The sequence below is a fragment of the Phoxinus phoxinus genome, assembly GCF_949152265.1.
Source record: "Phoxinus phoxinus genome assembly, chromosome: 25".
Taxonomy (NCBI): domain Eukaryota; kingdom Metazoa; phylum Chordata; class Actinopteri; order Cypriniformes; family Leuciscidae; genus Phoxinus; species Phoxinus phoxinus.
In genome coordinates, this window is record NC_136900.1 from 14682824 (window position 1) to 14705598 (window position 22775).

Below are 22775 nucleotides of genomic sequence, written 5' to 3' on the forward strand. Positions count from 1 at the left end.
GCTGATCAGACACCGGTTACGCAAGTTTACTTGTTTTTACCAATTGTGCTAAAGTTGAAGCGTGTGCCGGAGGGCGAGCTGAGTGTAGAGGCAGGGGTGTAGGGGGTCGAATCTGAGAGGCCAACAGCTGAGGGGGAACACAGCCAATCACGGGCCTCCTCATGACCTCTGACCTGAGGCCCATGGGCATACCTGCAGGTTTAAAACAAGTGTACATAAGTCCGTGGAACAGAATGTTGTTTTTCACTTTCGCATGAAAACAGCTTCAAGAAAAACGCCACAATGCCAGGAAAATCACAGTTACCCAATTTATGGTGGGTAACAGAAAACATAAGTCCACAGCTATGAACTCCCATATTTATTTGCATACTGCAATATTTAATCAGCAGGTACATATGAAAAAAAATAACATATTTTATTGTGTACTAAACAAATTAAAACTCACTTACAAACTACACTGGCATACTATTAATATACTGGTATACTATTATCATATGATATGACATAATCAGGGCTCCAGTATATGGAGCCACTGGCTCATAAAATTGAACATTTTGGAGATAAGTTTCATATTTAGATTGACAGAATTAAAATATTTATTATAAAAAAAATCTGTTGTGAACGTCTATCTTTAAATACAAGTAACGGTCCACTGTCTATTTTGAATCAGACATAACAATTTAGAACAAAAGATTCACTGACAGACCGAGTCTGATTCAAACCTTTAACTCAGATGCGAGTTTGAGACCATTTTGTCATTCTTTTTGACTGACTCATTAAAAGAACTAGCTCAAAAGATAAATTTGCTTGTGAATTGATGAAACAGTGTTCGTTGCATGTAGGAAACTGAAGTAATTAACTCCACGTTACAGGTAGATTTTAAATCACAAGCCCTAATCACAATGCACACAAGCAAGACAAAAACACGAAGCAAAAGTGATCGTTTGACCACACATATAGCATTACCTGTCCTGTTTCCGTGGCAGAGTGTTGTGGGTAAATTTAGGGCTAGCAGAGGGGGAGGACTGAGGGCTAGAGAAGGGTACAGGGGCAGACAAAACAAAAAGAAGCAGATAAAAGTGACAGAAGAAGGAGAGGAGATAAAGAAATGATTAAAGAGGAGTAAATGTAAAGGAAGGTAGATCGTAAGTAGAGATAGCAATGCTATTTTCAGTTCACAAACAGCTGGAAGCATCATTTGTGTTGATGTAAAGTTAGCATGGTTGAACAATTAATTTCTTACCTGTCTGAGAGGCCAGTTCTAGCACTGTTGGTCCGATTAAGACATAAGCCTTCCTTTCCCAAGGAAACATTCATAGAGTCACTATTGGTGTGGTTGGAGCTTTGACAAGGGAAGCCCAATCCATCCCTGCCTCCCCAAGGAAAGAAAGCCGATCCTGGGCTGGAGGCCACAGATGAAAGTGTCTGCTCTCCATGACCTCCAGAGGGCACCGTCTGATTGTCACTGTAAACTGGACCGCTGCCTCCGCTGGTGACAGATGGCGTCTCCCGACAACCATTCTGCTGGATGGACTTGGCATGGGGATTGGAGATGATGGTGGAGTTCTTCATGTTCTCCATGGTGATCACCGGAACTTGCTTATTGCAAGATTTGCTACCAAAGAGTCTGGTTGCAAAGGGGGGGAGAGGATTTAACAATGAGGCCGAATAAAAATTGTGACTTAAATGGTTGTAAATGCGACTAAAAGTAAACATTTTGTGACAATAATTGAAAATCTAGGTTTTGTCGGTTGTCAGTGTCACTTGCACCCAGCAATGACCACAGCTGTAATATTCTTTTTAGTGAGTCAGTAAAAAATATTCATGAAACCATCTCAAACTCACTTATAAGTTAGCAGTTTGAATCATATTTAATCAGTTAGAGAATCGTTCATAGAGCAGGGATGCGATGAGTGATTTCCCAAAAAATTACTATTGTGAAGCATTTCTTTTTAATGCGTCAGTCAAAAATATTTTTGAAACGGTCTCAAAATCACATGCAAATTAGCAGTTTGAATCAGACTCAATCAGTAAGAGAATCGTTCACAGCTTAGGCCGCAATGACTGATGATTTTTTTTAATGCGTCAGTCTAAGATTTACAAACTTGCTTGTGAGTTAGTGGTTTAAATTAGATTCACAGCTATTAGTGAGTTCACATTTGACTCCCTCACTGAATCATGAGTCAGTTTTTGGTTATGGCAGATTCAAAGTAAACTTGGAACTGTTACTGTGATGTATATTTTAGGTTTGTAGGAATCATTCTATTTACAGGTTATAAAAGACTGGTTATAAATATGAAAACACGTAATTAAAGATACATTTTCAAAACAGAGACAATAAATGGTAATTTAAAAAAATTCCTGGAGGGCCAATTTGTTTAAAAGTTTAGCCTAATTAAACACAACTGAACAATCTAATAAAGGTCTTCAGGATCAGTAAAAATGTCCAAGCAAGTGTGTTGGGGCAGGTTGGAGCTAAACTCTGCAGCACATTGGCCCTCCAGGAGCAAGAGTGGACACCTCTGCTCTTCACAAAAGAAAATATTAGATAAGGAAAGTCTGGCACCTCTGATTTTTCTCATTACTTCATGGACTGACTGGTCAGATAACATCAGTCTATCTGTAGTCTGGTTCTACTAACTAGGAGAGCAATCAGTCAAAGCTAGCAAGCTAATCAGCTAGAACAAACACTAGCTTCTTGGTCTGTGCCATGTCTAAGAGAAACATCAAGAAGCCCTAAGAAAATGCACTTGTGGTGGCCAGAAGACGCCTTTCAAGCCTCAGAATCTCAACCAACATCAAATCGCTCAGATAAACAATGAGTTCTGTGAACGCCGTCCAGCACCCAAGGAGGAGAATATTCTGGAACTCACACAACACAGCTGAGAACTGCTGTGTAAATATTTGAGGGACCGAAAATGGTGCTTTCATCCACATCAAGTAGAAATCATGCTTTTGCAAAATAAATTTTTCATCAACAGTCTTTCAAGTCTTCATAAGCTAAACTCTGTGAATGTGGAGAACTTACCTACGAAGGGTTGGCGAGGACATTCCTCCTGTTTGCCTTCCAGCTTGGCACTGAGTTGGCATCCCCGTCTGGCTAGTTGCGCTAGTCTTAAGTACCTGGCTCTCCACATCGGAAAATATACCCTTTTCTCGGTCCGTCTGGTTAGTAGTTCCCATTGGGGACTTGACTAAGTTGCGACTCTTAGGGTTGGGAAGTGTGGCAGTACCCTTATTGCAAAAATTAGCATCAAGACTCGAGATGTTAGTGCGGTTAGAACAGCGAGTGGTGCCGGTACGGCTAGGTCTCGGTAAACTGCGATACTGAAGAGTTGTCCGAGCACTTGGAGGAAGGTATCCATCATCAAGAGCCGTCTGCCGACACACGATTCGACTCCCAGAAAATCCGACCGATTTTGGTATCTTACCCACTGTAGCGGAGCCGCTAGTTACCACAGCACCACTCGTGGTTATTGTCGCCATTGCGCCCGGAGCCTTCTTGAAGCCAAAAGTACTGGTCGGGGTGCGTACGGTTGAATTGAGGGGAGGTTTCTTGGTGTCATCAACACTTGAGGAATGGGTGCAGTTGGAGCGGCCTTTCTCTGACACCTTAGCATCGTCGGTCTTGCTTGTGGGATGATCAACGACACGGCCTGTCGAGCACAAAATTAAATCATGTTTTCAACAGTTTTGAATAGAGTAGCACAGTCCATGTCGTGACTCATCTGAACATAAGCCTTAGCAAAGGTGATCTGTGATAAGATTTCGTTGGCTGTCATCCCTCAAGAAACCACATGAAAACATAGACATGGCTCAGTTAGTGTTGTTATCGTTAACTAAAACTATTAAAAAAATGTTAATTGAAATATTAGATTAAAACAAACTTTAAAAAATTTAATTAAAATTAAAAATGTAACCTTGGTTACTAACTGAAATAAAAAGTGCAATTTGAAGCACTAAAATTGCTAAACTGAAAGAAAAATAAATTAAAAGCAAATATTAAAGAAATATAAATATCAAAAGCACATTATATTATTAAAACAAAACTTATAAAAAGAAAAATCACAATATAAAAATCAAAATCAAAATATTAATAAATACTACAATACTATATAAATAACACTGGACTATATTGTATTTAGCCTCAAGCCCCCATCATTCTTATTTATTAATTTTTTTAGCTCTGTGAGCATATTTTTTTTTACAAATAAACTGTTTAAATTTCAGTTATTTGTAAAGAAACAAATCATCATAAAATGAAAATTCTGACATCATTTATTCACCCCCAAGTCACTCCAAACCTGTATGACTTACACTCCTCTTTGAAGCACAAAAGGGGATACATTGGAAAAATGCCTCATTGTTTTTTGTCCATACATAAACAAAACCTGTTTTTGGACCTCACTGATTTTGGATGAAGTGTTCTTCAAAATAACTTCTGTGTTCCACAGAAGACGACGACATACAGGTTTGAAAGACACAAGGTTATGCTAATTGTGACATCCATGCAACATCACGTCTAAACTATTACCATGTGCCTTGAGTGAGCTGCAGTTTGTAGGTGTTGTTGCCTTCGTCCGTGGGGAGGTGACGCCCACCTGAGCGGTCATTCCCCGCCTCCAAGAGCCCGTCTGGGAGACAGTAGGAGTCTTGCGACCCATCAAGCTCCGTTCTGATTCATCTGAGAAATCTGAAGACCTGTGGTTCCATTTGGTTGTGGTCTCCATTTTGATGCCACCGTTAGAGCAGCCTTCTGAACGTTTGAGGTCGTTGCTGGACCAGTTGGGGTTGTGTTTCACTGCAGAGTGCTTCTCCGCATCCGTCTGGAGCTGTGGGAGAGAAAACTAAATCATTAGCCGCAAAGAAATGTTCTGGTCTTCAAACCTCAGAGAATATAAATCAGTTTTTTGCAAATCAGTAATATATCTATCTATGGTATGTGTTCTGAAGGCTACTAGCAAGGTGTATCTAATAAAGTGGCCAGCGAGTGTACATAATCCATATCGTTTTGTGAAATGTTTTTATGATTTAATTGATTATTTAATATGGGAAATAATTGTTTAATTTGATATTATCAGACTTGATATTTCTCACACATGGTATAAATTATTGATTATAAAATCATTTTCAGAAGCGGATTCCTGCCAAAGGGATTATCATATTTGAGAGACATTTGCATGAAAAAGTAAACAAAAAGTCTCTGGACTAATATATAAAAAAAAATCTGTAATAACTGAGATGCAATATCCCCGACAGCTAATTTGCGTCTTATTTATTCAGCAACACCATCAATAGTCATCATAAAATCTGATTATGTGAGACATAAGGGCCTTCCACAACGTAGCCAAGATGACATCACCCCCTTTTAGAAAGTCCGTTGTTCAGCTGCTACTGAAAATCCTCATAAAAAATTATTGCCAGGGAAAGAATGTTAATAGTCTCCAGTTGTTATCAGGCCAATTCCAAAACATTGTTATCTCAACGCCGATACAATAAATCCTTCCTCCACTCCAGCCTGAAGAATGAGGGGAGACTATATAGGGAAAAAGTACAAGGGTGTGGAAGTGAAAGGCGGCAGATATTTGGCTTCAGGCGCACTTTTGAGTCACGGCTCTAAACTCTTTGAATTTGAAATCAGGTTACTAGCAGGGTTATTATAGTTAACTAAAACCCTAAAAACATTTTCATTACTTGAAATAAAATAAACATCAACTGTTCACACACATTTCAATTATTTACTGGAGTGACAACCGCATTCTATAACTGAACTCACACCTGTACATTTTTTGGACTCAAAAACACATTCTCGGAAAACCCTTGCTGAGTGAACAGAACCGGACTGGACAACTAGTTGTCCGTCACATCATACGGTGCGAGAGAGCCGCTCTGCGCTGCACAAACGCGCATCTTGTGGGTTTTCGTGTGCAGTTTTCCTTACAGCTACAGATATGAGCTGTGTGTCATCTGAAGGTTTTAGATCTAGTCACTGTTCTCAACCGGAGCGGCTCCCATTAGAGACTCAAATGCTCCGCTCTCCACCCAGATATAAAAGCTGCTGTTGGGTTGATGAAGATTTGACGGATGAACTCGGGGACTCAATTGGACTCTTGTCGTGTCCAAAGAAATAAGACTTTTCAGTTGTATGGACGTCGCCATCTTTGATATGACTTTGGTCACTGTCGTTATGGTTACTGGTAAGAGAATACGGGCTTGACTCCTGTTTCACGTTCATACAGACAATATTCGAGACACTACTGTAAGTTGCTGTTTGAACGGGACATTTCGAGACTCACACAAGTAAATAAAAACTAATTTGAAATAATAATAATTAAATAAAAACTAAAATAGTATCTCAATAATACTAAAATAACACTGGGTAATGAAAACTACATCTGGGCCTTTTTTTTTTTTTTCAGTACCAAGATCAAAAACAAATGGAGAAACAAGAGTGTTTTCATCCAAGGAGATGAACATGGAAGACTGTAGATAAATAAGGTCGTGGATTTAACATTTAAAGACCAACACAAATGCACAAACCGAGAAGCCACAGGTGTGGACAAACTTATTGGCACAGAACCCAGGGTGCCACGTCTGGATTTGCAGATCTCATCTTGTTAGAACAGGCTAGATAGACACAGTGTCTTAGCTTCACTGTACTGGTCCATTTGTTCAGCATATGTTAACCTGCTCTGAGCTTGTAAAGATGATCAATCACCGGGGCAGAGTTGAGTCAGTCTGCTGACTCACACTCACAGAGACTGCACACAGCGGGTTCAGGCCAATTCTGATAAGGGCCCACCAATGTTTCATTGAATCAAAAGGGACAATGAAGCAACAGAACCGCTCCCAAAGCAGTGCTATAAATGTGCAGGCCTGTTTTTGATTGCATGTAATGATAAACAGAGATGGTGAATACAATTAAAGGACTTTTTAACAGTTCAACATGATATTTGTAAGACTGCAAGATTTCTCTGTATATATGCTCTATAAATGGGTGTCTTCAAATTTAGGCATTTTTATGCCCCAGGGGTTGATTTTTATTAAAATGAACAGATTTCAAAGTATTATAATTATATAGAGGTTTATGATGCTTTTATTATTTATATTAACTATCAACCCTAGTGAAAAACTTTAGTTACCTGAAAAAAGGGCTGAGGTCAAACTAAAGATATACTTAAGTAAAGTGCTAAAGTGGAACTATTGCAAGTAAAAAAATTGTGAAAAGAATCTCTATACAATTTTAAAGAAATGAAAAATATTATATATATATTTAAAAGTTACATTAAAACTTTTTACAGTGCCTTTATCAGTTATACTGTATTACTCAATAGATTTATATTAAAATAATATTCAATAGATTTTTTGTTCCAGGCTCAGACTTTCTTAATATATTTAATATATTAATAATAATATGAAAATCCATCATAATATATACAGTTTATATATATAATATTACCTGTTTAATACAATGTCAATTCTAAACATTCTAAACATTTTTAAATATATACATAAAACATAATTTCTCTTTCTATCTACTGTATCTATATATAGAACAATAAATGTAGACTTAATAATAGTAATGTTTTTTAAGTGCTCTGTTGTTTCCCATGTGAAGTTCTACAGATGTTTCTGATTGTGTAGACCACGAGGCTCTGAAGTTGCCTTTGGTATCAATGACTGACCTGTTCATCTATGTCTCTGTGTGGGACAGATGGGGTGTTGACGTAGGAGCTAAGGGACGAGCTGGTGTTGAGCTCATCTGTGTCCAAGGTGTCACTGATCCCGCTGCTGACTGAGCTGCTGTCGTCCCAACTGAGAACACAGAGGAAAGAGAGAGGAACAGTTTATTCTCTACATTTCTGAGGAACATGATATCAAAATAGTGAAAGGAAGACTGCGAGCAAAAAAACAGAATACATGGATTCAGAATGTTCAGCATAATATGGAAAATGTAGGAATGGAAGGAAAGGTAAGCAAAAATAACATCTGTGGAGAGTCTGCACCGGGACAGTGAGGGCATAAAAACCTGCATTCCCATCATGCTTCAGACATTAGGCGCGTCTCTCTGCTCCTCAAAACTTGTTTTAATTAGCTCTGCGCCTCAAATTCTCAGTGCGCTCTGCTTTGCTATCCCCCTATCCCCCCACGAAATCCATTAGGATGCTCAGCAGGACTCAACCAAAATCATATGGACCAAAGGCACTACTGGATAAAAGGAAAACCTAGTTGTGAGAGGATTTGGATAGTACACTTTATTGTCAAATCATAAAAACTGACAGCAATAGAATTAACAATTGTGCTATTAAATCAGGCTAAAAAAAAGTGTCCTCATTTTTAAAAGCCTGACAAAATCAGCAGTTGTGCTATTTTAGCTTAAATATGGCAACATTTTTATGTAAAATTTGCCAACAGAATTATCAATTTTGAAAATGTATTTTGAATCTGGCTGAATTTTTTATTTTTTATTTGAAATACCAGAATCAACATTTTGCTACTTTATATTTTGATAATAGATGAGCAATATCATAGGAGTATATGTTATGGCTCCATATCAGCATGGCTGTGATTCAGCAATAGGTAATCACAGCTGTGCTGATATAGAGCCATATGGCACAACTACGCGTGTGAAATAGCTCATATATTAAGTACATACAGTATATAAAACATACTTGATCTCAAATAAATAGAAGTTTTATTTATTTATTTGACAAAGTCTGACAATAACAGAATCATACATTTGTTTAATTTATTTCGAATGAGGCTAAAAAAACAATTGTATCCATGTTGGTAAAGCTAATTTCACACTATCATAAGACCTGATTCTCAAGATGCTCAACTCAAGATTTGAGAGAGAGAGAAAATGACATTTGCTGATATGAATGTATTGTGTGTGTGTAAACAGGAAGTCCTTATTTGCTAAATCCAAACACAGACAGCCCAAACTCCCACAAGCCACCAGTTATGGCTACTCCAGCCTCGAGCGAAGCTAAAAGAACTAGCTTTATCAACAGTGTGTGGCAACAAAACTCATCAACACCTAAGATACCACCTAATCCTCCTCATTTCTCAGGATCATTCAGGCAAACAAACCAGCCCATAAGCCCATTCACAGACAGTCATGAATCAAGAGAGGCGTGTGTTCAAACATCCACCCCAGTCTTGACGTCCTGCGAAAGACCTGAATAGATGCTTGTTTTGATATGAGCAAAGTCCCCATAGCTCAAGTCTGTCATAACTGACTCGACATAACTGGCGTGGAAGGACGTCTGTGGTTCCTGTTTTAATGAGCTGTGAGAAAGTTGGTCCCCTCTGAGCTATTTGTCACTAATAGCTCTCACACACACACTGTGCTGATGTGTTTGTCTGCTTGCACGTCTCTGCTTAAATGATCTGCTTCATTCATCATTCGCCATATGCTGTCAGATGCTATAGATGGCGAATGCAAACAAACACCAAAAAAGCCCCCCAAAATGGAAAGAAAACAGACACGAATGAGTCACTTCTTCCCTTTTAAAGACGCCATGAAATCCAAATCATTGTTTTGGGGATTTTAGTGCATTTGGTTTATCTGAAGCCATCTACATAGTAGTGCCCTTAGATTCAGGACATTAGATTAGTGTCAAAAGTTTTAGTGAAAGTCTTTGTCTTCTAAGAAAATGCAGCAAAAATGTTCACATTTAATTATTATATTAATTTTGAATAAACATTAAATATTATCTTATTATTGATACTATTAAAATTATTAATAAATAAAAAAATTAAATATATTTTTGAGAATATTTTAAATAACATTAATAGATAGATTATTACATTGAATGAGAATACCTATATTAATATTAAATGTAAATTTGTAATATTCATTAAATATTAATTTACTTTTAATAAATTATTCATAAGATATTTTTATTAGATTATTTGAGCATGAGAATAATTCAGTTTTATTGAATTAGAATGAGAACCTGCCACCTGAAACTGGCTCATAAAAGTAAAAAAGGGGTAAACCTATATTAAAAAAGTAAATACGAAAGGGAGTAGGTCAGTATTTATTATAAATAGTAAGTAGTATTTTATTGTAGTGTACATATAAAGTTATACTACAAGTAAAATTCTATGAATTAATGCTTCAAATACGTTGTATTGAATAAATGAGATCAGCCCGACCAACTCAACTCCTATGCAATATTGTCCCATTTTTGAAGTTATACAACAGAATAGGTCAACATACAATTTCCTTGTTGACCAGCAAGTCAACCTCTCTGATCTTCACAACAACAAAACAAAGTTCTGCAAAAGTTCCACACAATACTTCTCACATGAAAGCAAGAGAAAGAGAGGGTGTGGGTGGCATAGAGGGTAGAGGTGGGTCAGAAAGTGGTACTTTTATACACGTTCAAAGAATTTATTCCTCTCTTTCTTTCTTTCCAATATAATCCAAAGACATTCCTCCCCTTGCTTTGCCCAAGTGCAAACCAGCCCAAAATAGAAGGGGAGTGTGCAAAACATTGCCTCTGAACTCTTTAGAAAGAGGCATGGAATTCAAACAAAGGAATTTTATGAAATGCCAGAGAGAAAATAAACATTTTGAATAAATTAAAAGCACAAAACAGAGTTAAAAACTAACTTAAGAAGAACTATTGGTAAAGAGTGACTACTACAACCACTCTATTATGGAAAATATTATGGCTCATCGGTCATATTCTCAATTAAAATAAGACAATTATTGACATACAATAAAAGTACAGAGACATTGACATGAATAACGTATCACAGATATTTTGGTATTGTAAGAATTTGATGACAATTTTTGTTGAAATATGACTTTTTATTGCAAAATCTGGCATAATTGGTATCAAGCACAAACGGTTAAGGTCGATTTTAAAACGCTATATGAGATTTGTAAGACGTACAGTAAGTGAAATTGCAAAATCAAGACCATGAACATTTGATAAAGGTAGTCCACACATCTCATGCACTATTTACCAGGTCTTCTAGAGCCAATAAACTAATTATTCTGAATGATTCGTTCACAAATGACTCAGTTCTGGAGTTCAAATCACTGACTCGTGTGATCACAGCTTACTGGAGATATGTTTAACGACTTAAATTTGGTCAAAGTTATTGAATGGCTTTAGAGTACTTCGAATATAGCGAATGTGTTGTGTGGACTACTTTAATGAATCTTTAGGACTCTCTTAATGTGATTTCGTGTCCTTTTTTAGTCTTGACATCTTTAGTCAGCATTCATTATCATTGCATTGAAAAGTGCTAATTTCTCATCTTATGTTCCACAGGCAAAAAGTGGGTTTGGGTTTGGAATGACACAAGGGTGATTAAACAATGACAAAATGTGCTTTATTTGAATCCCAATTGCAGTCTAAGAGGCAAATCATACAGTCAAATCTCCATATATCATAAACAGACACCCATCTGAGATGCTTTGAATAAAAACGGCAGAAACCTTCTCTCTGTCTGAACTGCTTTGTTTTTACACACACAATCCCTCACCACCAACACCGACAACAATCACCAATAATCTTAAACTAATATTATGAATTGGCAAATTTAATTAATAAGCAGTGACAGAGGACACAGGTGTGACACGACCGAGCGGAAACCGCCCCCAAAACAACCTGTCATCTATCCCACCATAGTCAAACACACGCGTGCAGAAACACCGGCACCCGTCCCTTCCCCCGTCTGGGACATTAGATTAGTGTCAAGCCCCAAAGAAGTAAAAGCATATAGTGGGGGTTGATCCACAGGGCAGGAAATTGGTTTTTTTTCTAAAGACCTGTTATTAGAGGAGCAGCGTGGAGTTGTGAGCTACAGCTTGACTGCACACACCACCCTTGTCCTGTTTGCTTTGGGTGGCCTATCAATTAGTTCTGCAAGGATACCCATCTCTACAGCAACCCCAGCCCTGTTGCCAGGCATTGTGGGAGATCAGGAAAGGTACTTTAACCAGGAACAGCAAGACAACAGTGTATGGGTCATTGACAAGCTGTTTATTTGAGAAAAATGTTCATGTTAATTTGTATGGTGGTGGCGACTATGGTTTTATAGCTTTCCAAATGTTGAAAATACAGAAAAAACTGGAATGTTGTGAAATATTATTACAATTAAAAATATATATTTTTTATTTTAATACAGTGTAAAAAAATGTAAAAAAATTCCTGATGATGTACTGAATATTCAGCAGCCATTACTTCAGTCTTTAGTGTCATCTCTTATTTTTATAAATTTTGAAAACAGATGTGCTTCTTAATATTTTGTTGGATTTTTTCTTCAGGATTCTTTGATGAATATAAATTTGAAAAGAACAGAATTTAGATCAAAAAGAAATCTTTTGTGACCTTTTGTGGCATTTTTGTTCAAGTTGATGCATCTTTGATGAATAAAAGTATACATTTTTGATGGACCCCAAACCATTGAATGATGTGTTTAGATAAAGTAAAACAGACAAAGCTGTCCTAAATTTTGAGATTGTCAATACCTGAAAAAAAGCAAGAAAGACGTTTCTTGACACATGTACCAAACCTGAGCACAATCACAGTCCTCCTCACCTTTCATACTGTTACAAATTACACAAAGTACATAAATCATACTGGAAATCGTGGCTTAAATTGTGATTTCTGAATATACTGTATAAAATTAAACATGCCGACCAAATGTAAAAATCCAATTCTTAATCAGTATATTCTTTAAAAAAAAAAAAAAAACTTTAAAAATGCACCTGAGAAACAAAATAACATCAATATATTAATATTAATAATTTTCACTTGTTTTAAACATTTTATTTAAATTTTATAACAGCAATGTTTAGCATATATAAAAAATATATTAAATGTATATTTCATTTTATTCTAATACAATCTAAGATCAGTAAAGCGGTGTAACCACACACCTTTCTCTTTCACACTCAGACACTCACACAAAAACAGTCCCACGTGGCAAAGCAACTTTCCACCCCATAAATCCTCAAACAAAGAAAATTCCTCCTCTCTACCTCAGAGTGTCGGAGCCAGGCAGCAGAATTCCCTGGCAAGAGCCTGATCCCGGGACAACCGGCGAGAGGCCGCTAAAGTTTGTCTGAGTGGCAGGCAACTTCATGAGTAAAGCTCCACTGCACTCCTTCCCTCACTCTGCCTCTCACTGCTCTGAGAGAGAGAGAGAGACCGATTCTCCCCGCAAACACACACACACACACACACACAGCAGCCAACCACAAGCTGAGGGGAGCGGCTTTACCAACTGAAGGAATGGTAATCTGATCACAAAGCAGTCTTTAAGCCCGGCAGGACTTCAAAAGGAGATGGCTGTTGACTCTATAAACTGGTCTCAGAACAGAGCTGGATTAGAAAGAATGTCGAGATGTTAATTAAGTTGAATTATTCATGCGTAATGAGCTAAAGCTTTAAATCAAATTGTGTTTTCAAGTGGACGAAAAACCTGCTATTATCAACTGTTTATTGTGAATACTCACAAATCAACCTAAAGTTCTCTCAGATGAGGAGAGGGACAATTAATGGCAAACAGTAGGAGTATAGATCTATAGAATTAATGTGAACAGAAGTGGTCAACTAATGCATCTTAATGGCCTTAATCTAGAAGAGACCATATAATATATGTAAAAATATGGAACAAAAAGGAAGATATTAGATAAATCTCCACACAATGTTGTTTTTGGACCCCATTGACATCCATAGTAAAGTCATATAGGCTTGGAACAACATGAGTGTGAAAAAAATATGACAATTTTAATTTTGGGGTGATCTATTACTTTAAAATTTTGGGGGATCCAGGAGGAGAACAGTATTATTTTAGTATGATTTATATTATATTATAGTATTTATTAATATTTTTAATTAGCTTTTATTTGTATCTTTCAAGAATTGTCATTGTTTTGTAATTTTGCTTTGTTTTGTGCATTTGTCATTTGTGAGAATTCCTTTTAAAACTATAATTCTATACAGCTTTAATTTATTTGTTTAAGTAATTTTAGTACGTACAACTTTTTTAGTTAGTTGCTATCGCAATATTTTAAGTTAAAGTTTTTCATCTAATATTTATGTTTATATTTGATTTCATATATCAACTGGTGGCTAGCAAATGTGTTTTCAAAAGTTTGTCTTTCATCTCAGTAGGACAGGTTTGACAGTCACCGTCTTCACACGAGTTAGATCTGGACATCTGCGTTGCGTCGTAAATCCCAGGTGACCTTACAGGTTTGAGGCAAGGCAGGTTCCTACACGAAATGTGTTTGTGTGTACGTTAAAAGTGTGTGTGTAGGTGTGTGAAGGAGTAGGCTAATCTTCTAAAGCACACCATCTTTTGTGATAAGTTACGGCTTAAGTGTGTTTTTACAGCTTGGAAGCATAGTCCACCGTGATACGAGTGTGGGAATCCATTTTCGGTTTACAGTTCTGTCTGTCTGTCTGTCTGGGGTTTAGCGTGTGGCTAGCTTGTGGCTAAAAGGCACAAAGTCAATAAGTGACTAACCTACAGACTTCACCAAACCCGGCCAATTAGTTCATTCCGCAATGCTTCGCGTTCTCATGCCCTGTTGTTCACAAAACTTTTTAAGGGTCACATCCCATAGTTAAAGGTCAAGCTGCCTTAATCCTTAGCGGAAAGATCCTGCTAACAGACAAGATGCAATTTTGTTGCGTTTACCAAAACAGCAAATAACATTTTTGGCCTTAAACATTGGCACACAACTTTGTGGGTAAAACGAGACCATATATATGTAGCATCTGAGCTGTTTTTGTATACACAAATACATAAAAAAAATTCTTACTAGCCTTGAAACCATTAAAAGTGCAAATAACCGTCTAGAAATCCTTGGGAATGTGTGTGTGTATATATATATGTATATATATATAACGTATATATATAGTGTGACTGTGACAAGAGGTTTCTGTCTTCATAGAGCAGTTTTGAGTGTGTGACTAACACACAGAGAGAGAGAGAGAGAGAGAGAGAGAGAGAGAGAGAGAGAGAGAGAGAGAGAGAGAGAGAGAGAGAGAGAGAGAGAGAGAGAGAGAGAGAGAGAGAGAGAGAGAGAGAGAGAGAGAGAGAGAGAGAGAGAGAGAGAGAGAGAGATTCCAGCCCTCGTGCCCAAACCTTTGCCGCCAGACGTTTGTAATGACAGAGCTGCTAGTGAGCATGAGGAATTCGGAGTAGTTCCTTTCTCCATCCTGCTCGCATTTTCTCTCTTCTCTTCAACATGAATTAAACATAACATTAAATATAACAAGACAACAACTTTTCAGCCCTCAAACGTCGGTTGTTGTGACTCTGGGCTGATTTCTAGGGAACCGCAGAGCATGATTTGAATCGCTTTGAATATGGAAAAACTGGTTAAACATGCAAAGGCAAAGCAGCTTGCAACAACAACATACTAGCATTATTATTAATGTTAATCAATGTGCTGCTTAATATTTTTTGGAAACTGTGGATAATTGGTTTTAGGATCCTTTGCTCAAGAACATTTATTTTGTATATTTTGTAACTTTTAAATACCTTTCTGTATCTTTTGGTACACTGAGTAAATAATCTTCTGTTTCACTGACAGAAATAATACGCTATTTGTATAAAGGGTAAATTGCATGAGCAAAGGTAAGTGGGTATTTAATGAAAATATGCTTTGCCAACAAGGCTGAACAGTTAGAAAATGTAGTAGAACAGTTCTCACCTCACAAATGCTGCAAAGAATCATTTACACAAGATAGAAATAAATCGAGATAGAGAAGAGCTCTATTGTAGCCAATGGGTCTGTGGGGGCCAAGAGGACACTAAGCACATGACTATTTCTTTATCTATTGTTGTTCTCTTTCCTTCCTGTGTTTCCATCCCTCTATTTCACTTCTATGTGTTCTTTTGTTGCAAATACACAAGTCACACTGACACAACACAAATATTCTCTTGTTCTCATTCTGTCTCTCACAGAATACACACAGCGACAGCACATGATGGCAGACAAAAGCTGCACATTTTGCATTGTTTTTCCTCCTAAAATATAAATTCTCAAATGAAAAACCTGCACAAAACGAGATCATCACCATATCTCATATAGCTCATACTATAGCTTAAGCTATAAATTAATCATTTATAGTTAAACAACTAGACAGACCGATAGGAAGATTTTAAACGAATCAATCCAAAGGAACAGATTGCCTAGTGAATCCTCTCACTGCTTTACATGAGACAGCAGACATTATTATTTTCAATTGCTGTAAAGTTGTGGGTAAAAAAAAAAAAGTTCTGTAGCATTATTAGTAATAATGCTACGGAACTTTTTTTTTTTTTTTCATATTACATGAAACCGCTACTTGTTGAAAAAGTAGTTTGTTACAGGAAAAAGCTTTTTCAGGAAAAATAACAACTACTGGCTACTGTCCTGCTCCCGAACAATGCAGTTAACTAAGTATTACTGACACTTTCCAATCCATTTATATGACTAATTGTCCTTCTCTTTCTCTCTCTCACACACTCTGTGGGGGGATGGGGGTCCCATGTGTTGATGGATATCCTCCTCCCTCTGTCTTTTAGTCTGTTTCTTTTCTTTTCTCTGTCCCTCCATCTCCAACTTCCTGTTCTCCGGCCACATTTGCATGTGAATGGGCTGCTGGGTGTGATGGCTGTGCTGAGTGATTGAGATCATTGTCTCAAGCATCCAGTCAGCACTGTTAAAGGTGCGATTCCTCCCCATAAAAACAATCGCGTTGTCCACATGGACAATTTTACATGTGGACTTCAGAATCTACCAAGCTGCAAAACTTCTCTCATTCTGTAATGTCATATTTGTAATATGTATGTGTTATTTACTGCACTTCACGTTGTTGAAAACAAAGAATGGAATGCAAGTAGGCAAATCTACCCAGAACTGGATGAAGTCTAAAAATCATTTCAAATATAAAAGAACAGTAGAGTCCACACCATAACTATAACGATAATGGCACAGAGAAACAATATAGTTGGAAGCACTTTCGGAATGATTTTTTTTTCAGCTGATGGATGATAAACATTGACAGCCAATCAGAATCCATCCTGCTTTTACAAGCATTAAAGCAGCAGACAGCAAAACTGTTGCACGCTTAAACAGAATGATATTGTGTGCTGGTGTGGACGCTAATATAGTTATCGTTATTTAGTTCTTGACGTGAACAGGCCTTTAGAAGTGTTCTCAGTTAAGAATAAGCAACTTCAGCTTTCTTCTAAACAAAAAGTCAAAAACAAAAACTTGGTCAACAGCTCCAATACCATAATTTCTGAATGGTCCCATCTCCATCAGATGAAAAACCACAGAGCATTGGCTGCCAGTCGTGTGTTGTATGTATAGACTGTGGTAAAGGAAGTAGCTGTTTCCTCAGATGTCAGATAAGAGCTGTCTCTCTTGTCCCATCCCTTTAACTGTTTGGAGAGGGGTCCGCTCTGATGTGATTGCTAAGCCCCCCTCAGAGCCCATGTTCACCCGTCCTAAACCACAGAGGAAACAGTTCTCTCTACATATCGCTTTCTCCATCAATACCAGACGTGTCAAGGGCAAAAGGATGGATGTTCTTTTGCATCCTTGATTCAACCCGAAAATACAAATCAATCAATATCTTGCATTTAAAACATCCAAAAGATGCTCTGCCTTAACACGCCAATAAAAAATAATTGCACGGGTGGCGACTTAAGCAGCTTAAGAGTGAAGAATGCTTCACATGCTGTCATTGAGCTTGTCCTGAAGGCTTTAAGGTGAAAGAACCAGACTTACACTCATCGCAGTTTTGGCGATTGATGAGGTTGATGACTTAAGCGTAACAGATGACAATAGACAGAGGCTACGTCTCCTTATGTGCAGGAATTCGGCAGGCAAACTTAAATTACTTTCCGGGTTTCACCCATGTTACTAATTTACCAATAATAGACCGTTTCAATAGCTATTTGCCAATGTAAATGTGAAATATGATAAAAAGTGTTATACACATGCGATTAATTTTTTATAAATGTTAATTTTTTAAAAACTTTTTAATGTTTAATCAAAATGTATGATATTTATAATAATATTACCAAATATATAAAACTATAATATTTATAATAATATAACAAAAACTGAATATTTCGTTGAAAATGACAGATTCTGCTCTGCTGTCATATGAAAAGAGCAATACACTTCTCAAAAACCTATCATCAAATTATTGATTAATTATTTATTTGGTGGAAATAAAAAAAACACACAAAAAAAACCACCGGTATATATATATATATATATATATATATAAATAACAATTATACAAAATAAAAAAATGAGAATAAAGCAAATACAATGAAATACAAAAACAAAATAAAACCCTTCAAATCAAGATAAAAAAACCTGCAAAACAAAATAAAACAAACTCAGAACAACAACAGAAAACAAACAAACAAAGAAAACATCTGATCTAAAAATCAGCTATATTCAGGTTATGTAAAGCGTTAACACTTAATCAGAAGTGTTCGAGACCAGCCAAAATAAACTGCAGGTACAGTAACTGGACACACACATCTATAAATGCACACAAACTCACACACAAATACAAAGAGACTTCAGCCGTCACCCTCAATATCACACTTACTTTACTGCCTCATACACAAGCTTTAGACCGGTCTGTCAAGTCCAATGTGTTCAGTTCTCTCAGTCCATTTCTATCTGGCAATCTACAGGTACAGCAGATCTCTGAGAACCAGACACACCAATGCTATCAAAGGTCTTAATCAGTCTCAGTCATAACACTATCGCCACTGCGCTTTTACTGCAGAGTCTGCGTGTGCGGTGAGGGGCAGAGGGTGCGAGAGAAGCGTGAAAGCGGAGAGAGATTTTTTCAGCCCTCCCATGAACTTATTGACCGTATCTGCTGGGCTTGCTTGTTGGCAAGAAGGCAAGTTGCCAGCTCATCTCTCTTTTTGCATCTCTTTTGGAGAGCACGTTTGTGTAGGCGGAAGGTCTTGTAGACCCAAAGACTTCCGGTCAAATCCAGTAGGCAGAAACATTCATTTATCAACAGCCAAACAACACTGGCGGCAAAACTGTATTATAGAGAAATATCAGCAAGACAATGATTTTGACACCTAAAAACAATGAGAGGAAAAATAAAGAAGCACATTCAATTCCATGTAAATACCTTTGGAAAAATATTCTAAGGTTGCAACGCAAGTCATACATCAAATCTTGCTTAAAGGGGGCAAATCATTTTACTCTAATGTAGACATACTCGCACGCAAAGCTTCCTTCTGGGTGATATATTGAATATTCACAATATAAATGCAATGATTTTTAATGGGCAACATAGTGGATATGCACAGTATGTTTGCGATGATTAGTTTTGCAAGTAACAAAATAAATGTCTGTGAATCAGTTCAAACTGTTTGCACCATCACTCAAAAAAGTGTCAGTGTGCCTTTTTTTATGCAAATGTTTTTTTTGTAAAAATACGTCCAGGTAAACATTGATGTGTATTATATTGGTCTGTAGAAATCTTTGTTTTTTTATTTATTTAAAACAGATTTTTTTTTACTGTATTTTACATCTTGCATTGAATATATTAAATGTTTTGAATTTACTCCGTAATAATGGTTTCTTACTGGAAAAAGAGGTTTCTGATCAAATAAATAAATATCAAGATAAATGTCTAATCAAAAGGCTGAGAAATATATGAACATATATTAAATAAATTATATAAAATGTAAATATATATTTTTTAATAAAGTAATACAAATAATATCACAAACAATATAAAGTAATACAAATCTTACAAAAAATTAAGGAAAAAACAAAAACAATAAAACAACACAAAATTAAACAAAATGCATTTTTTTTTAACTTAAAAGTAAAAGTTACTTTTTAAACAATGGCCTTTTCTATTATATTATAAAAAATATAAGATTTCAGATTTCAAATACAGAAATATCAAGATATATTTATTATATAGTCTTAAATGCATATTTAAATATATTATATTCATTTTTCAGCTACATTACCCAGCCCTAATTTGAGGTCACACACAACCATGACATGATTAACAGATGACCCTGTTTACATATTACACATATATACATCTGTATTCAGCAACTTAGCCAACCCTGATCAACGAAAGTGTCAAGTACGCTGGTAGACGGAGGTGATAAAATCATTACATAAAGGTCATTTACATACAAAAGTTTTAAAGGTACAGTAGCGAAATCTGATCTGACTGAAAGCTCTGGTTTAGAGCAATGTAGCATACCAAAGGCATTCACATGCAATGAAACGAAGAACAGAAACCCACTGAACCACGAATGTGTGAGCAATATGGCACATTTTCCTCTGTGTGTGGGTGTGGATTTGACCAGGTCTCTCCTTTCAATCCAGACGTGGTCCCCAAGCCCCTTTCTCCAGGGCGAGACGCCCCGATCACGTTTCAGAGCCGTGTTTGAACTGCCACGGCCAAATTACACAGTCACACACAATGTAGCAGTCATCGCGGACCTGAAAAACGGACATCCCTCCACCGGCAGGAAACTACACTGAGATTCAGACACCACATGCTTGAGACGACTGTCAGTTCTGAGGGTGTGTCTGTATGTCTATGCAAAAGTACAGGGTGGTCCTATTTCCTTTATCACAAAAAACACAGGTGCGACATGCATAATATATATAAATATATCATGTCTCTTCAGAAGACTTGGGTTAAACCCGCTTTATTCATTTTGATTAGGGATACTTGTGTCATGTAGTTTTTGAAGCTTGAAAATATTGAATATCTAGACTTTCAATGGATAGACAAAAAAATATGAGATATTAAAAATATCTATCCGGCAGTTTTTCCCTGTGGTATCTAAAATGGTATCGAGTATCGAGTATCGATGCGTTTCAAGGTATTGTATTGAAATGAGAAATTCCAGTATCATGACAACATTAGCGTGCTTATGCGAATATGCCCTGGTTATACGAATCATAGCAAAATATCAATGAAATATAATTTATCATCTGCAAGACAAATATAGTCAAAGCAAAACAAGAAGAATCATCAGCTGCAAAGGATCACCAAACCATCAAAGCGAGAGTTCTGATCCGATCACAGGAGTGTTGACTGAATTTACAGTACAGCACAAATTAATCTAAATAATTTTCTACAGCATCCACATCATCCAACTCCAAAACCAACATGGCTCCCTTCATGATGGAATTTAAGCAGCTCTCAGAGGGATGCATCACTGAAGTTCGCACCACCTCATCTTTCTTCACTGACCGGGAGTTTGTTTTGGAAGATTTGATGACGAAGCAAGTCAAAATAAGGTGAGCAAAAAGATTTAAAGCTTTTTTTACACCAGCTGCCGTTAGAGAAAGAATTCCAAAATTATACATGACATCAAGCATTTCCAGTAAGAAAGAGGACAGAAAAGGAATTCCCATTGGATTCTCGCCATTCCTGCCCTCCAGCTACATTTCACAAGGTCTTAGATCATCCCTCTTTCACCTGTATCAATCTGGGCACTAAGACGATATCTTGACAGGTATTGGGCACAGAATCCTGGGAACACACCTGGCTGGGCTCAAGAAAAATACCTTATTTGGAAAGCCATGGATTACAAAGCTGGTCTGTAGGTCATCAATCTGACTCCGACTCTTTTTCTGCCAAGATTGTGATCGAATGCCATTTTATCTGCGAGATGTTCTGCACTGACTTCATCAAGGACTGGGGAAGTTTAGTCTTTAAGAGAGCCAGACTTTTCATTGCAGACAATATCTGGTCCACTTTGCAGGACTGGACTGTCAAACCAAAACGTCAATGACCAATCAGAGTTCACCCAACATGACAATTCTGTCAACATTTACTCACCCTCATGTCTATACAAACTTTCTTCTACGAAAACACACACACACAAAAAATTACTTTTTAAGCCGTCTTGGTTACAGAAGTATTTTTTGCATAATTTTTTTTTCACATGGTTTTAATAAAAGTCTTTGTTAAAGAGTTCTAAGCCATAACCAACCAACCAGGTACGAGCTACGAGGTAAATCACAAATTTACAAACTTTGATTAGAAGCAAAAAAATGTGGACAAGACTGTACGTAACTGACTGTGTACTTAACGACTTCAATTAGGGAAATAACTACAATCCCATGAAGCATTGCAAATGACAATCAAATACAAATTTTTGAATGTGGCGAGCAGGACAAGGGCCGTGAGAGAAAGGTGCGAGGCCTGATTGATAATGAGCGACACCTGTGCGACGCACCGGTCTCGTATATCTCACGGAGGAGCGCAAGCATAAAAAGAGGAGCGCTGACATTGAAGGACGAGAGAGGCCAGGCCTGGATTTATGTTTCTGTTTTATTATGTGTGCGGTAGTCATCCATGAGGGGTTGCCGTCTTTACTTTCGTTTTTGTATTTGTTTATGCATTTTATTAAAAGTTGTTGAATGTTTGCCGGTTCCCACCTCCTTCTTCCCATAACAACGGTCTTTGTTATTGAGAAATATAAAACTATTGATTTAAAAATGTTGCAAAATATGCATATACAAATATTTAAGTAGCTTGAGAGGGTAGAGAGACTCTTACATAATTCGCAGTGATTCATGGGAGTCGGTGGGCACTAAAGTGTTGTTTTGCTGAACTTTACTTTTCTCGATTCTCTGATTGGAGGAGATTCTCTGCTGAATCATGGGTAAAGTATTCTTTTACAAAGAATTTTGCTGTTAAACATGATTATTTAAAAAATAAGTTGAAATAACGTGGACTGATGGCTTCAACAAATAGATATAC

The 22775-nt window shown here is 37.0% G+C and overlaps 1 protein-coding gene across 1 annotated transcript in view; it reads right to left on the bottom strand.

The window, feature by feature from the left end:
• The window catches only part of nav2b (neuron navigator 2b), a gene marked incomplete at its 5' end in the record, with an annotated part of 65071 nt that overhangs the window by 17251 nt on the left and 25045 nt on the right, over positions 1-22775 (bottom strand). The window contains 6 exons of the mRNA XM_079604058.1: positions 41-192; positions 967-1032; positions 1244-1627; positions 3029-3656; positions 4535-4832; positions 7686-7815. Of these exons, the coding sequence (XP_079460184.1) occupies positions 41-192; positions 967-1032; positions 1244-1627; positions 3029-3656; positions 4535-4832; positions 7686-7815 (1658 nt within the window). The remainder of the gene's footprint in view (positions 1-40; positions 193-966; positions 1033-1243; positions 1628-3028; positions 3657-4534; positions 4833-7685; positions 7816-22775) is intronic.